At 37.5% G+C, this 17,648-nt stretch overlaps 1 protein-coding gene across 7 annotated transcripts in view; it reads right to left on the reverse strand.

Annotated features, from left to right (window-relative positions):
• Positions 1 to 17,648, reverse strand: part of KIAA0825 (KIAA0825 ortholog) — a 443,396-nt gene that overhangs the window by 219,160 nt on the left and 206,588 nt on the right. For 5 of the 7 annotated variants that reach the window (XM_037733312.1, XM_037733313.1, XM_037733308.1 and 2 more), the window contains 3 exons: positions 13,104 to 13,262; positions 11,234 to 11,328; positions 6,333 to 7,181 (listed from right to left, as the gene is read on the reverse strand). In XM_037733312.1, coding sequence (XP_037589240.1) covers positions 6,794 to 7,181; positions 11,234 to 11,328; positions 13,104 to 13,262 — 642 coding nt within the window. In that variant the 3' untranslated portion in view covers positions 6,333 to 6,793. Of the gene's footprint in view, positions 1 to 6,332; positions 7,182 to 8,723; positions 9,795 to 11,233; positions 11,329 to 13,103; positions 13,263 to 17,648 lie in introns of those variants that run through there. The other 2 variants (XM_037733311.1, XM_037733314.1) reach the window with 2 other exon arrangements.

The following is a 17,648-nucleotide window of genomic DNA, read 5'->3' on the forward strand; positions in this document are numbered from 1 at the left end:
TCACGGCAGCCCTTCCCATCACAGGCCTGGAGATCTAGAAGGGAAAAATGCTTCGTGACCTGTGCCCAGGGCCCGCTGCTCTGTGCAGCCTTGGGACGTGGTTCCCTGTATCCCAGCTGCTTCAGCTCCAGCCTTGGATAGAAGGGGCCAAGGTACAGCTCAGGCCATTGCGTCAGAGGGTGCAAACCCCAAACCTTGGCAGCTTCCACATGGTTTGTTACTGCAGGTACACAGAAGACAAGAATTGAGGTTTGGAAACCTCTGCCTGGATTTCACAGGATGCATGGAAACGCATGGATGTCAGGCAGAAGTTTTATGCAGAGGCAGATGCCTCATGGAGAACCTCTGCTAGGGCAGAGCAGAAAGGAAATGTGGGGTCAGAGCAGAAAGGAAATGTGGGGTCAGAGCCTCGACACACATGTCCCATTAGGGCACTGACTAACGGATCTGCGAGAAGAGGGCCACCATCCTCCAGACCCCAGAATGGTAGATCCACTAATACTTGCACCACACGCCTGGAAAAGCTTCAGGAATTTAAATTCCTCTCATAATTGTCATAGTAAAAATATCTTCAAAGAGATAATTTCCTCTCTTTATGCTGATATAGCATCATAAACAAACAGATATCCAATGGTGATCAATAAGCCTTCCAGAAGTCAATTCTCTCTTCATCTTCAATCAAACTGAATCAATGGGCCTATGACAGCTACTCCTTCTAGAAACTATGCTGAAACATTTTTCCAAAAAAAAAAAAAAATCACAGAAGCTTTTGGGTTTGAACAGTATATGATAGGGGAATAGTCACTGAAAAAAAAAGTACTCTAACTCTATACAAGTAAGTTTTTAAATAGTTTTTGATCCAGCGCAAGAATCCAAAAGTGCCAGTATGTGAATGCATAATTAAGTAGAAGAAAATTCATTACAAAGTGAATTTTGGTTCAATTTGACAAGCAAAAATTCTCTCATGGCTGCTTTTGAGAAAATTATTATACCTTTCTTTCATCAAAATGTTGCCAGTTGTGCATTTCTGTCAATAACATTTAACATATTTATTTAGGTTGCCTATTTTGTACTTCACTAAAGTAATGGAGACCTTTATTTATATTTCATTCTTATTAATGTATATAACACATATCCATATAATTTTCCCATAGGTAAGAGAATTATTCTTTCTGTCCCTGCTATGGTAGCCATAGAAATGTATCACTCAAATCTTCTACTGTTAGCATAGTTGACTAACGGCCCCAGCTGTCATTCCTCTGTATCTATCATGGTATTTTTGCTGAGATCATGCTTCTACCAAGCTGTTTACAGCCAGTGTCTGAGCAAGGTGTAGGTACTAGTGCTAGTCCATCCTACAAGGCATGGGACTTTTCTAGTGGGTGACTTTATTAGCTCCAGGTATCCCCTTGACCTTGTCAAAATCTTGCTGTCTGAGACTCTTCCTCCCCAGTCCTCCTTCCCTCTCTCCATTCACAGGTATCAGATCAGCAACTCAGTCTGAAGTTAAGCTCAGTCTGAAGCCTTTCCTAACTACTGCTACTTCCTCCTTTTCATCCTTCATATGCATTTCTCTCCAAAATCCTCTTGCACCTTGACTTCTGTCTTGGCATCTGCTTCTTGGAAGATCTGAACTGACATTCTCTGAAGAAAAGATAAGCACAGCACCTTTCTACTTTAAGAATATCTGGATCACACTGTCTCCAGGGAGGTAATATTGTTAAGAATAGATTTTTCGGAGCCCCTAAGCTTCCCTGGAAGTTTATTTTATATCTGTGTTGTATAATCTCTTCCTCAGTCTCCAGCCATAATCCCTAACCCAATCTTTCCTCCTGTTCCTCCACTCCAGGTGTTAATATGCTAAAGTAGCTCTCTGGTTCTGTCACTCCTAGGCTTAAAGGCTTTGATGATTCCCTCAAACCTACTGGTTAATGTCCAAATATTTTAGCCCAATATCCCATAGTCAATTTACCTCTCAAATTTTAACTAGAAGATGGCTCTTTCTCCAAGGCTAGAGGATAGTAGGCAAAGGACTGGAGATGATAAAACAAAATTGAGGTTTAGGAAGGAAAGTTGGGAGTTTCACATTAGATGGCTTTAATCTTCCTGGTAAGGTAGTTGGTGGCAAATCAGCAAGAGGGATTTGGGAGCTTGAACAAGGGAGACAACCAAAGTGAAAATTCAAAATGGATTAAAAATTTTGCAGAGTAGCACTAGGGGGTCCTTTGAAGGATACTGGGATATCCCTAGCATAAGGGGTATCACTACTACATTGTTATTTTATTCTACATAAATGTCTTTCATTTAAGAGATGTTCAAAAATGTTGAATGAGGAAAATAAGCAAAGCATTATAGAGACTCTACAGAAGCCCTAGAGGGAAGTGATTAAGAACATGGCCTTGAGCCAAAATCTAAGCACCATCTCTTAGAGCTCTGTACCTCTGTGCCTTAGTGTCCTTATCAGGAAAATAATAATAAGGTACCTACTCTATAAGGTTATTTATAAGGATTTACAGTTAAACATGTGTATATAAATCACCTAAATTATGCCAGCCATATGGCAAGCACTCTGTGTGTTTGCTATCTTCATTATCATCAGTATTATTATAGTAAATATGCAGCTAATTAAAAAATTGACCAGAAGTGTGGTATATATTGGTAGATAAAGTACCAGATACGATGGCTAATACAAAACCAGAAGCCTTCATCTTGGGGCTCTTTTGAGCTGCCATGAAATGTCTGTGATCTTGGGCATATTATTTAATGTTCTGTATCCTCAAGAGTACCTGTCTCTTGTTACATGGTTGTAGTGAGAATCAAAGGAGATTAGGGTGAAAGCGCTTTATACACCATAAAAAACAACAGACATACAAGTTACCCATCAGAAATAACACACATGTATGAGTTTGTTTGGTTCATGTACCAATTCCCTTAGCCCTAGAAATTCTGAAGATCAGATTGTTAAATTTATGCATTTTAATACAAAAATTAGCTGGGCGTGGTGGCATGTGCCTGTAGTCCTAGCCACTTGGGAGGCTGAGGCAGGAGAATCACTTGAACCTGGGAGGTGGAGGTTGAAGTGAGCCAAGATTGTGCCACTGTACTCCAGCCTGGTGACAGAGTAAGAGAGACTCCATCTCAAAAAAACAAGAACAAAAACAAACAAACAAAAATTGTATGCATTTTAAATACATGTTAGACAATCTCTGTGCAAAAATAAAATCTCTGTGCAAAAATGCTGCTGTAGATTTCAGAATAAGAGAAAACCTTTCTCTTGTTTGAGAAGATGATGGGTAGAGAGAGTCACTGAGTCTGAGGTCTTTTGGTGGAGGAAGGAAGAAAATAATTTTCTAGGGAAATGGAGCATGAAAAAAACCACCAAATTTGAATGGCATGGCATATGTATGTAATGACTCAGAGGTGTGTACTCATAAAATCAGCTTCTCCTTTTTCTTAAACCCACTTCTCCATAACCAGGCCGCCTGCTGCTGCACCAGGAATTTACTGCTGTGAGCAACTATAAACATTGTGCTAATGGTAGCACTGCCTGAGAACAGTCATTTGAGAGTGCAGTGTGTGCAGTTTGAGGCCAGAGACAATATTTTCTACTCTCTACACACCACGGGGCACACACTATAATCTGATATAGGGTAAAGGTATTTTAATAATTATTATCATTAAAAGCAAACAATCAACTCCACAGATCAATGCCTCTTTTAAAACATGTTTTCTAATCTCTGTTTCCTCTCAGATGTATGGTTATTGTCCACCTGGACAGGCCCCAAAGTGACAGCCAGAAATCTGCCTCCACCACCCCTTCTGCTGTTCCTGCCATCATATTTAATTGTGTTTGCTCAACTTGAAGCCAAACTCATATGCAGTATATTTAGATGGTTAAAATAGCACAGCACTGCACTGTATTCACAGATTATTTTCAACACAGTTCTTGGGAATTAGTTTGGAATAAATAAGGTAAAGAGAAAAGAAATACATAAATTTATTCCAGTGACAAAGAAAACAATATCAAAATGGCAATCTGGAGCTTCTCCATGAATGAGGGAAGGGTGTGCTCCTTTTGGTCCACTCTCCTGCAAATGCAATCACCATCTCATTCTCTAGTCTGGATTTATTTTAAAGTAGGTGAGAACAAAAGAAAAAAACCAATAGTAAGAAACTGTGAAAAGTACCTTTATTACTTCAAAAGATCAATGTACAATCACTGTACTTATTCTTAGATAGCATCAAAGGTAAAGATGTTGAACTGATATATATGTTGATTTTCTGAAACTCTAGGGAGTCTTTATTTTTCACAATAGAAAACTTTCTAAATTGAAACACATATATTATATATGCAGAATCTGTTTTCTCAGGCCTCACCTACTATACCCTTCTTCAAATGCCTCAAAATAATAACTTATAATTAATTTAGAAAAGCTTAGGATACTGTTTTCAGCTAACTCCACTTTTAAGTCTTCAACTTGCATTTTTTTGTATCATTTAACAAACACAAACTCTGTCACCCAAATGTCAAAAGATTTGTAAGTCATGGAGTATAAAACAGACCTTGTTGCTCAAAAGGTTATGACTTGAATCAATTAACTAAAAATAAAGACCAGCTTTCTGTTACTTTAATCTGAGCCAAATTTACATAACAATAACAACAATGGGGATTTTATTTATTTATTTAACTTTTAATTTAGGTTCTGAGGTACATGTGCAAGTTTGTCATAAAGTTAAATTGCATGTCACAGGGGTTTGGTGTACACATTATTTCATCACCCAGGTAATAAGCATAGCACCTGACAGGCAGCTTTTCAATCTTCTCCCTCCTCCCATTCTCTACCCTCAAGTAAGCCCCAGAGTCTGTTGGTCCCTTCTTTGTGTCTGTGTATTCTCAGTGTTTAGCTCCCACTTATATGTGAGAACAGGCAATATTTGGTTTCCTGTTCCTGCATTAGTTGGCTTAGGATAATGGTCTCCAACTCCATCCACATTCCTGCAAAGGATGTGATCTTATTCTTTTTCATGGCTACATAGCTTTCTGTAGTGTATATGTGTCACATATTCTTTATGCAGTCTACCATTGATGGGCATTTAGGTTGATTCTATGTCTTTAACTATTGTGAATAATGCTGCAATGAACATATACGTGCATACACCTTTATTATAGAATGATTTCTATTCCTTTGGGTATAAACCCAGTAATGGGATTGCTGAATTGAATGGTAATTCTGTTTTAAGTTCTTTGAGAAATTGCTACACTGTTTTCCACAAGGGCTGAACTTACATGCCCACCAGCCGTATATAAGCATTCCCTTTTCTCCATAACCTCCCCAGCATGTTATTTTTTGACTTTGTGTTAATAGCCATTCTGACTGGTATGAGATGCTATCTCATTGGGTCTTTGATTTGCATTTCTCCAATATTTAGTGATGCTGAGGTTTTTTCATGTTTGTTGAACATGTGTATGTCTTCTTTGAAAAGTGCCTGTTTATGTCCTTTGCCCACTTTTTAATATGATTGTTTGCTTTCTGCTTGTTGATTTAAGTTTCTTATAGATGCTGGATATTAGAACTTTGTTGGATGAGTAGTTTCCAAGTATTTTCTCCCATTCTGTAGGTTGTCTTTTTACTCTGTTCATAGTTCATTTGAACAGAGTAAACAGACAGAAGCTCTTTAGCTTATTAGATCCCATTTGTCAATTTTTGTTTTTGTTGCAGTTGCTTTTCCATCTTCATCATGAAATCCTTGCCAAGGCCTACATCCTAGATGGTATTTCCTATGTTATTTCCCAGCATTTTTGTAGTTTTAGGTTTTATATTTAAGTCTTTAATTAATCTCGAATTGATTTTTGTATGTGATGTAAGGAAGGAGTCCAGTTTCAGTCTTTTGCATATGACTAGCCTGTTATCCCAGCACCATTTATTGAATAAAGAATCCTTTACCCATTGCTTGTTTTTGTGAATTTTGAAGATCAGATGGTTGTAGCTCTGTAGCATTATTTCTAGGCTCACTATTCTATTCCATTGGTCTTCGTGTCTGTTTTTGTACCATACCATGCTGTTTTGGTTACTGTAGCCTTGTAGTATAACTTGAAGTCAGGTAACATGATACCTCCAGCTTTGTTCTTTTTGCTTAGGATTGCCTTTGATATTGGGGCTCTTTTTTTGTTCCATATGAATTTGAAAATAACTAATTATGTGAAGAATGTTACCGGTAGTTTGATAGGAATAGCATTGAATCTGTAAATTACTTTGGGCAGTATGGCCATTTTAACAATGCTAATCATTCCTATCCATGAGCATGAAATGTTTCCATTTGCTTTTGCCATCTCTGATTTCCTTGAGCAGTGGTTTGTAATTCTTGTTGTAGAGATGTTTCACATCTGTGGTTAGCTGTATTCCTAGGTATTTTATTCTTTTTGTGGCTGTTACAACATATTATTTTAAACACACACAGCTTAAATAACCTGATTTTCACCCACATTTGGAAAAGGAAGAGAATTAATATGCATATGGATATTTTTTTACTTCAGATTTTCCAGCAAATATTCTTAAGCCTACATGTCTATTAATTAAACATCACATAAGAATACCTACCCTGTGCTCATCTGTCAGGAGCTGATTTTTTCTCTACATTCTTATTCCTCATTTTTTTAATTAATTAATTCAACAGACACTACTTACAGCCTGCTCTGTGTTCAAGGGCTATTCTAGGCACTGAAGACATTGCCGGGATAAGGCAAACAAAGTGCTATTCTCATGGAGTTTACATGCTACCACAGAGGGTAAGATCAAAAGACAATCAATAACCAGAAACAAATATCTCCGATAGCAATAACCCAAGAAAACACAGTAGAGTAGAATGCTAGGGTAGCCTGGAGGATCCCTTTAGGTGAGTGAGATAGAAAAGTCTCCTTAGGAGGTAACATTTGCCTCAGATGGACAAGACAGCACCAACCATTTGAAGAGCTGAGGGAACTGCAAGTACCAAGACCCTGAAGCAGGAAAGTGTTTAGAAAATCCAAAGAACATAAAGAAAGCATTCTATTTAGAGCATCATGAATCGGAAGGAGGTGTTTTGAGATGAGGTCAGATAGTGAATGAAGAACACATTTTTGCCAAGGACTCAGGTAGCTGCTCCGAGATTTGTCCTTCCTTTGGAGTCGGCACAGAACCAGCCTATGAAACAAAGGCCAGCATTGACTCAGATACCAACACTTTTGTGGCCGCACAGATCTCTTCCATGTGTCTGAACCTTCCTTCAAGTCTTTATCTCCTGAGTCTTTATTACCTGAGTGGTTCACTTGGCGTTTTGACTTTCTTTCTGGCTCATTTTCTGTTTATCTTCCAGACCTAAGGGCCCATTGCCTGGTTTCTGATCTGATACTTGTTCTGATTCTCACTATTGGTTTAGGCCTGGAGTCCACATAACCTGAGTGGTCTGAGTGTTCAATCTTACAACTTTCTACTAAGCCTTAATGGACTTTAGAGCTTCCTTACCTGACTAGATACCAAAACTGCTGCTATGTTACTACTTTTGTGAATATGTACAGTGGGGCCTTTGTATCTGTGGGTTCTGCATCCATGAATTAAATCAACCTCAGACAGAAAATATTTTGGGAAAAAACATTCCACCGAGTTCCAAAAAGCAAAACTTGAATTTGTTGCATGCAAAGTATTACACTGAATCCACACAAATAAACTGATGTGTGAGAATTGCATTAGGTATTATAAGTAATCTTGAAATGATTTAAAGTACATGGAAGGATATGCATAGGTTATATGCAAATATAACACCATTTTATATCAGGGACTTGGCGTCTGCAGAATTTAGTACCTGAGAGGGTCGTGGGACCAATCCCCAATGGATACTGAGAGATGACTCTATCATGTTATCAGCTTTCAAAAACACTTCCAAATACTTTAGCACCCTTGACCATGCCAACAATCTCCATGAAGTAGCTTTACAATTATTACTATTTCATTTTAAAGATAAGGAAATCTAAAGTCAAATGTAAGTGCCTGAGAACCCAGGAATCCTGCTTTCCAGTCTCCATGTTATTTAGGGGGAAAGGGAGGTCTAGTACACTCTAGGCATATGGGGAGACTAATTCCACAGATGGTCTGCTTATTATATGAATGCTGAAGACAAGGCACAAAGGAATTTAAAGTGAATAAAAAGGATTCTTTTTCCTTCTCTTTAACTGTTATCATACTTGTATATTTCAGTTCACTTTTCTTTTAATATTATGTTCTCAGACAACATTCACAGCCCCATACATACACTAGAACATAGTATAGAGATAGACTATTACAAATATATTACCAGTAAAAGAGGCAAAAAGAGAACAAGTGACTCATTTAATTGGTAAATCTGGGAGAAAAAACTGAGCATATTCAGCTAAACTGCTCTGAACTCTTTCCTTTGGCTACCCCTAACCCCAAACACCATAGTTGGTAGATGTTGGATGGCATATATATCTCTCATTCTAAAAGCTCAATGTCCTATGGTCTATTTTTTTGTTTGTTTTTGAGATGAAGTGTTGCTCTGTTATCCAAGCTGAAGTGCAGTGGTGTGATCTTGGCTCACTGCAACCTCCGCCTCCCGGGATCAAGCAATTCTATGCCTCAGCCTCCTGAGTAGCTGGGATTACAGGCACCCATCAGCATGCCTGGCTAATTTTTGAATTTTTAGTAGAGATGGGGTTTCACCATCTTGGCCAGGCTGGTCTTGAACTCCTGATCTCGTGATCCAACCGCCTTGGCTTCCCAAAGTGCTAAGATTACAGGCGTGAGCCACCACACCCGGCCTGGTCTCATTTTCAAGCATGTATCTTTCAGATAACCATTTTGTCAACATAGTACTATTAAAAAACATCAGCATTTTCAGGTAAGTCTAAATAAGAGAGACAAGAGGGTGTCATCAAGAAACTAACAATTTCCTTACCAGTTCAATATTAATCAAAACTCATAAATAACATTCTTAAAATAAATGGGAGAGTGAGAGAAGAGATTGAAAACCCTCAGGTGTCTTTAATCCTTCTAAGGTGGATCAATTAGGTTCATCACAGCTTGTGTGTGGTAGGTTTGTGGTAGAATGATTTTCATACAATTCTTTAAAAATCTAAGGTTCTTATTAAGATGAAATTCTAGCTGTTTCTATTAAAAATTTATGACCCTTTTCCAAGAAAACTGTTTTGACCTGTTGTTTCTGGCTAAGTTTGTAGGAGTTCTTTTTTCCCACCCACTCCTGCACAGATCTTAGGAAAATACACTTTAATAGTTAGTGATCCAATGTCCTTAAACAAAAACAAAAACATGCAATTCTTAAAGCACAAATTCACTTAGAGGTGAACATTATAAAAAGCAAATGCAGTATGTTTTGAGGGATGTGTTGGCCCTAGAGGACCATTTAGTGGACTGGAAGCAGCAATTCATGACTGAAAATAAATTTAGTAAAATATAATAGAGTTAATCTACATAAACTCAAAACTTTCCAAACAGGAAAATAATTACTTATCTTTCTTAGTTTGTTTCCAGGCAGACATTTAATATTGTATAAACATCATGTGACTACAGATTCAACAGAGGACCTGGCCTCTCCTCCACCAACCCCATCTCTCACCTCTCCAAACATCTTTGGGACAGTAGGAGTACACCTCTGGGGGCTTGTGTACAAATACGGTACATCTGGACTGCTGCCAGCCAGGTGGTAAGCTTGCTGGGGAAAGGCTCTGGTGTTGATCAGTAAGCTTCTGGGTTGTTGAATTTTCTCTATGATGGGTGGGTGAGCTTAATTAAGGGGTGAAATATTATAAATACCATTGTGACCTCACATCTAAGCTATAGCTTTTATTGGCAATAAAGCTGCCTCTACAACTTCCTTCTGGGAAATACTACAATCTCTCTCTTAAGATATTTTCTTATATTCATCCAGATTTCTAAAGAATGATTTGACAATTCTATGTTATTGTCATTGTTTTCTTAAAAAAACAAAAGATACGGCCAGGCGCGGTAGCTCAAGCCTGTAATCCCAGCACTTTGGGAGGCCGAGGCGGGTGGATCACGAGGTCAAGAGATCGAGACCATCCTGGTCAACATGGTGAAACCCCGTCTCTACTAAAAATACAAAAAATTAGCTGGGCATGGTGGTGCGTGCCTGTAATCCCAGCTACTCAGGAGGCTGAGGCAGGAGAATTGCCTGAACCCAGGAGGCGGAGGTTGCAGTGAGCCGAGATCACACCATTGCACTCCAGCCTGGGTAACAAGAGCAAAACTCCGTCTCAAAAAAACAAACAAACAAACAAACAAACAAAAAGATACTCAATATTTTTGCAAAACGATATGGAAATACATTCTGTATCACAAAGATCATATAGATGATAACTCTCAATCTTAGCTATAAGCACACAGATGACTCAAACAATAAAGGGAATCTCATATAAATATATCTTATTTGAAAATGTATTATACTTGATTAAAAATCCAAAGTTTTAAAGTTTATGCCTTATAGTTTTCACTGAAACTTTAAACATTTTTTTAAAACCATGTTAATATATCCACAACAAAGTGTTCATACTTTTGTGCAAAATAAATTACATATAGTTTCCTAGGCTGAAATCACATTATCATTTCATTAGATTGTACTGGGGGGGGGGGTTGTGTGTGTATGTGTGTGTAAAATAACATGCTACTGTGGCTATCGTTAAGACAGTGCCAACATAACTGGCTGAAAAGTGAAAAATTTAATCATGACAGTTTTACTTACATGTTTTCCTGATTAGACTAGTTGATTTGGCTTGGCACTTTATACGCATTCATTATGTTGTTGTAAACAAAGGTATAGTATTATAATGATGTTCAAGTTAATAACTTTTGGTGTTTACAGTAGTGAACTATTAAACACACAAAGTCAAAAATATTTAAAATTCAGACTAAAATCCACTAATTTCATCTCTGAAACAAATGTTACTGCCTTTTACATATTTTCACTATAGAGAATGGCATTTAGAGAGTATACTCATATAATTTTAACAATATTTTTAAAAGATGGGAGGCTGGAGAGGAATAAAATAAAAGATTCCCCTGCTGATAAAATGTTTTTACTTTTCCCAAAAGTATGCTAGTAAAACATGTATATGTGTACACACACACACACACAGACACACACACATACAGACACAGAGAACCTTGTCCCTCAACCAGACCTCCAAGATCCCCAGTTTTATTACCTGTTTTTGAGCAGCACACTGAAGGTCATCTTATCCAGTCCCAGATAATTTGGCAGCAAGTTTGTCCAATTCCAGTTCCATTTTGTGATGGCTGACTGTTGATAAATGAGAAGACACTATTGTTAGTTATTAATCAGAGTTAATATGATCAGTAAATTAAAGCTCCAGCTGTGATAGACTAACTAAGAAGGAGGGGGGTCCAGAACAAGGACTTAGACAGATAACATCAATCATGTCCACAAAAGAAGGTTTTTGTTCCAATAAGACAGCAATTAATTTATAAATCCATTTGGGGATGTAGTCATTATTTATAAAAATATAAATCAATTTATTGAGTCGTTATTCTTCCAAGTGTTAATGGCATTTGCCCAACAAGTTTCTCTGAGAAGGAGACTGTTTGAAAAGCAAAGCAAAATAATTGGCAACTTTTGCATGCATCACATCAATTTTTAGTTTTATTTTCTTTTCAGTAACCACAAGTTTGATTAAAAAACAAACTTGGAAGTACTAAGTATCAAATTATAAGATACAACTTAATTAGAGTGTGATATTAACGGTACCTTTTTAGTTAAGAAAATGCTTTAAAGGGAAGATTATGAGGATATGTAAGTGTAAATTACATAAATGATTCTTCTTACTAAGAGAAATTTCACAACAGACTAAGGAGAAAAATTACTGTGAAAAATAATCTCATAATTTAGAACTCAATAAAATATGCCATTTATTTAAATGAAGTAAGGAAAATTTAACAGCTACAATAATTATTTATAGTTTGGAGCAATGTAATGCACAACATAAAAAAGGAGCCAATAAACTCAAACTTAGATAGTATATTTAAAGTACTATAAATGCTTATGCTCCTTAAAATGAAATCGTTTTGATAACAAGAGACCAGACTGATGTTTAAAATCCAACAAGAGCTATCCCCTGTCACCTGCTGATTAATCGAGCACTACAATGCTGTCACAGAGCAGGAGAATTCTGCCCCGGGTTGTCAGCATTTGAAGGTCTTACTCCACTACAGTATTGATGAGTGTAGACTAGAGCAGCAACAGGCATGGTAAAAATATTATCTGCATGCTGAATTAGGCCATTGTTTTCATTCTTATTTTCATCAGAACTCTAGGTCAAGCAATCCTTCTCTTCTGCCCTGTTGGTTCACATTGTCTGTCAAGAGGTTTCTGGGAAAAGCCACCAGAAGAATGAACAAAGCCAAAGCAACTTTAGATTTCAAATACTTTGGCAGAAAGATGATGTTTTCAGTGTATATACTAAAACATGCAGCTTAAACAATGGCACAATCTGACATTAAAAAATGTGCGGTGTTTATCACATTGACTTTATTCCAAATAGCCTGGCCTTAAGATCATTAAGAAATTCATTTTAAATTTGGGACTGTATCTACGGTTATAAAAAGAAAATTTATCCCATGCCACTTAAACCAGGAGCTCAGTGCTCTATTTATAATTAATTTTAACTATATTCTAATTTGCCTGATACATTCATAAAGATTGCAAGGTGTTTTGTGAGTGTGTATATTGGGGCATGGGGGTGACAAGGGAGGAAAGGAATGTTACAAAATGCCTGCTTCTTCAGTCTTCTGTAGACATGGCCTAACAGATGTTCCCTCTGCCCATGGTACACTGACCTGGCCAAAAGTTAAGTTTTACAGACCAAACATATCAATCAGGTTGACAAATAAAAAGAAGGTAAGGAAACTTTTAAAAGTCAATTTGTACAGACCATGTACAAGGTCTTTTGCTTCCTACCAAAAAAAGCTTATGAGTAAATACTCAAACACAAAGCAATTTTTTTCTTACTTAAAGAAACCACACATTTAAATTAAATTTACCATTTAATTTCCACATACCTGATCTAGCATGTTTTCACTAAACGCCTTATACACATGGAAAGGGTTAAAGGCAGAAGGCTGATCTTCCACACTCCTCAAGGTTGTCTTTAAAGGTCGGATGGGTAATGGCTTTTCCTCTGAACTATTCATAGAAAACAGCTGCTCTTTTAAATATTCCTTCAAAGAAAAGAAATTACAAGTTGTGATGGTAAGAAGCAGACATTCTCTGTAAAAGTAAACTGATTAATATCCAAATTTATCCTTTCAGCACATTGGCTAGATTACAGTGTATTATTTGCCTCAGGGAAGAATACATTTTCAGAAGATACATAGCAAGTACCAGTCAGCATTGCAATAAGCCTGTCAAAAATAGGTTTGCCTAATACATAGTATTGATTAGGAAACCATTTACCAAACTCTTATATAATGAATGGATGATTGATATATCAGGACCTCTTTAACAGGTATTGTCTTGTCACTGGTTCACCATTAACTTGTCTGGTTACCAAAACTTAGCTACATGATTATTCACAGTACAAGATTGCCCATCCATTCATTAAGTGTAGTTGTTAACTACTCTAAGGCTCATCAGAACACTGAGTATTCTGACATTTTTCTGCAAGCAGTCTCATTCAATGCAGAATTAATTATAATGCAAGCTCCTAAACTTTATTTCCATCCCATAGACTGAAAAATATCAAGGTTCAATAGAAGCTCAAAATGTGTCATGATAAGCCCCCAACTGCCAGTGCAGGCCTGGGCAAAAAAGCCAATCTACATTATATTTTATTTTCCACCCATAAATAAATAAGGTGAACAATCCTAATGTATTTTATGGAACTTTTTCTGGAAGATGACAGATTAAAATGACTAAAAGTCTCCCATCAACTAATAAATGCTTACTATTAATAAATAAGACGTCTAATAGATTTAAAAAATATAAATGTTCTTGTGATGTTTAGCGTGTCACAATGTAATTTTTTTTCTTCAAGGTTAGGGTTAGGATGAAGTTCATAATGTTAGCGCCAAAAGGTATTCAGACGTCATCCAGAACACTTGTACTACTCAAAGCCTGGGGCACTGAATCAGAGTTAAGCCTCACCTGGGAGCTTGTTAGAAAAGCAGAATCTTAGCCAGGCACAGTGGCTCATGCCTGTAATCCCAACACTTTGGGAGGGCAAGATAGGCGGATCACAAGGTCAGCAGTTTGAGACCAGCCTGGCCAACATGATGAAACCCTGTCTCTACTAAAAATACAAAAATTAGCCAGGAGTTATGGCAAGCACCTGTAATTCCAGCTACTTGGGAGGCTGAGGCAGGAGAATCACTTGAACCCGGGAGGCAGAGGTTGTAGTGAGCAGAGATCATGCCACTGTACTCCAGCCTGGGCAACAGAGAGACTCCGTCTGGCAAAAAAAAAAAAAAAAAATCCCAGTAGATCTGTAGGCACAGGAGAGTTGAGAAACTCTAGCCCTATGCCAGACTTAATGGTGGCGCTGAAAGATCAAGGGACAATCTTGAGATCACACAGAGGTGAGAGGTAGAGCTGTGGTGAGGAGCCACTTTTTTCTAGTTTCAGTACATTATGATTTTTTCTGTGCCTCTATAACTTTATGAATGCTCACTGTGTTAACTGTGAGAGGAAAATTTTAGATTATAAAATCCTAAAAATTGAAAGAAACCACCACCGAAGTTAACAATCATAGTTATTTCTTGAACTTGTTATAGAGCTGCAGTCCCCAATCTTTTTGGCAGCAGGGACCGGTTTCCGGGAAGACAATTGTCCCATGGAAATGGACGGGGGCGGGGAATATGGTTTTGGGATGAAACCATTCCACCTCAGATCATCAGGCATTAGATTCTCATAAGGAACATGCAACCTAAATCCCTCAAATGCGCAGTTCACAATAGGGTTCATGCTCCTATTAGAAAGTAATGCCGCTGCTGATATGACAGTAGGCAGAACTCAGGTGGTAATGCCCACAGTCCCACCACTCACCTCCTGCTGTAACAGGCCACCAACTGGTAGAGGTCTGTGGCCCAGGAGTTGGGGACCCCTGTTGTAGAGCATATCTCTTTAGAAAGAGTAATTCTTTAATGTCTGATAGAGGGTCACACATGGACTCTTACTAAATATTGTTAATGACAAAGCCATCAGAAAATAACTTTATGCCTAGATTCAGATTATTGAACAGAAACAAAACTTTTCTCCATTATAATTTACGCAAATATAATTTTTAAAAGGAATACTTTCTTCATTGACAAAAATACTTTGTTTTGGTTAATAACAATCTGTCTTAACTGATTTCACCGTATGTAACTACATTTTGACTATTTCCACTATTCAAAAAAGAGCAACTGCTCTGTTGTAAATTGTGAAGAAAATGGAATTTTCTCCTTTGTTGATCTTTCTGGGTACTACACTGACACTCATCACTAACCCTTCTTAAAAACCTCAGATTCTTTAACTGTGACACTGCTTTAATCACATTCACCACTAATTGGGCCATATCTTTAGAAGATTTCCATTCTTTCTTGAACGCCTTACCTGTACATTTGCATCAAAGCTTATTCCTCTATTCATCATTTTTCCATTTCTCTTCACTGAAGAGCTTTGTCAGTCTGATGACCTCAACTACCACACTCATACAGACCAAATCCATATGCACATTTGCTCTCATTTGTGCCCATGTGTATGGTATATACACCTGACAGTGATTACGTGATCATAACCCGAGAGTGACCGTGTATGGCAGATGCACTTGAATGTGTTTTCAGAGTTCTAAGCTAAGGAATCTGGGAGGGACCAACCTGAGATCCATTCTTTATCTATGAGGAACCTGGCCCATCCCATGGTACTGGAGCCATACAGGGAATTGAGGCCCTCCGTTTGGGGTTAAATGAAGGTTTTCAGGAGGAGGTTCCTAGGTAGAGGGTGTTAAATGAAAATTCTATATAAACTGCATGCCTCTTGCAAGTGGTTGTGGTTTTCCTGCCCAGCCCATTACCACGGGACTCTCTTCACTGTGTATAACCTCCCAATAAAACCCCATGTCTTGTTTGCCAGCACAAAGTCTCTTCAGTCTCTTGAACCTGGTGACATTCCCATTGGAGTCAACAGGGGATGTCACCAGGTTCAAGAGATGTGATGCAACATTATTGTCAGGGCCTTAATTATAATGAGACATTTTTGCTTGGACATCTTATCTTTATCTCAAAGACAAAGCATCTTTAACCCCATTTTCCCTGATAACTTATTTGTCTCTATGAATGGCATACCCATTCTTCCCCTCAGCTAGGCCTGTACCCATAAATGCTTCACTAGTGATATTACAGTCTTGAGAAATATTAGCAGCACATCTGAAGGTGCTGAAGACTCATAGCACTATTCATGAAATGAGCAAACATCACAATGCAATGTCACTTACAGCATAGCAATACCTCATAGTAGAAAAGCAGTCATAAGTACTATACTAGTCACTAATTACAAGGCAAAGTTCTTTCTTTGCTTCTAGCCTCACGTAACATTATGCCTTTTACCTTGTAGTACCGTGCTTCATTCAGCCCAGTAAACCACCAAATGCTTAGCTCTATATCCCATCTGATAGACATTACTATAACAGTAAATATATACAGTTGTTACAAGAGAAATCATAACACTGAGCAAAATGTGGTGATACCCTAGGGTATATCTCATGGTATCCTCTTCAGAACCACTACCTCAGAGTTATATGAGCTCTATGGGGGAAGTACAGCCTTTGGCTTTCCAGAGTATAACCAGATGTCTGATGGCCAATAAATATCTAGTTCAATTTTGGATGATCTTGCTTATTGGTGATTATTGAACTTTTTAATATGCACCTTTAAAAATAGGACTATTCTAAAAAAAAAAAAAAAAATAGGACTATTCTATCAGTTTGGCAATGCATACCAACTTTACCATCCTCAGAGCTAATTGTAACACTGCTTAACTAAGGATATGGGGGTAACCACACTGCAACATCTGTTCCTCAATAGTCGCCACAATGACTTTGGCCAATCTGAATGGCCAGGTGGACATACCAATGAGAAGCATCACTTTACAATAGAGGTCTTTCAGTTTGCCAATGTGAACTGTTTCCCAAATAGAAACCCTAAGCAAGCTATGAGGGATCACTGACAAGAGTGAATAGGTTGTATTACTTTGTAACAATTACAAACTGAGCTCTGGTGCCATGAGGACAGAGTTATAGCTACAAATTTTTTACATCCTTCTGAGGCCATCATGGAATATATTGTTATATCACGTGTTTATTAACTGTTTGATTAGCTCTATGAAATCCAGGAAACAAGATTTACTTGAAGTAACTTTCAGACAGCTAATGGTGGGTAAAACATATATGTAATCAAGTTGTAAAATGATGTCGAATTTAATTTATTCCTTGAAAATGTATGGTTACAAAGGCCTATATTATTGAGATAAAATGAAAATACTATATATACACATTATACAATTTTTACTATTGAAAAAATTATATTCATGTGTTTGCAAATATAAACACAGTTAGATGCCACATTCTAATT

Source organism: Cebus imitator, unplaced genomic scaffold (assembly GCF_001604975.1).
Source record: "Cebus imitator isolate Cc_AM_T3 unplaced genomic scaffold, Cebus_imitator-1.0 Scaffold515, whole genome shotgun sequence".
Classification (NCBI taxonomy): Eukaryota; Metazoa; Chordata; class Mammalia; order Primates; family Cebidae; genus Cebus; species Cebus imitator.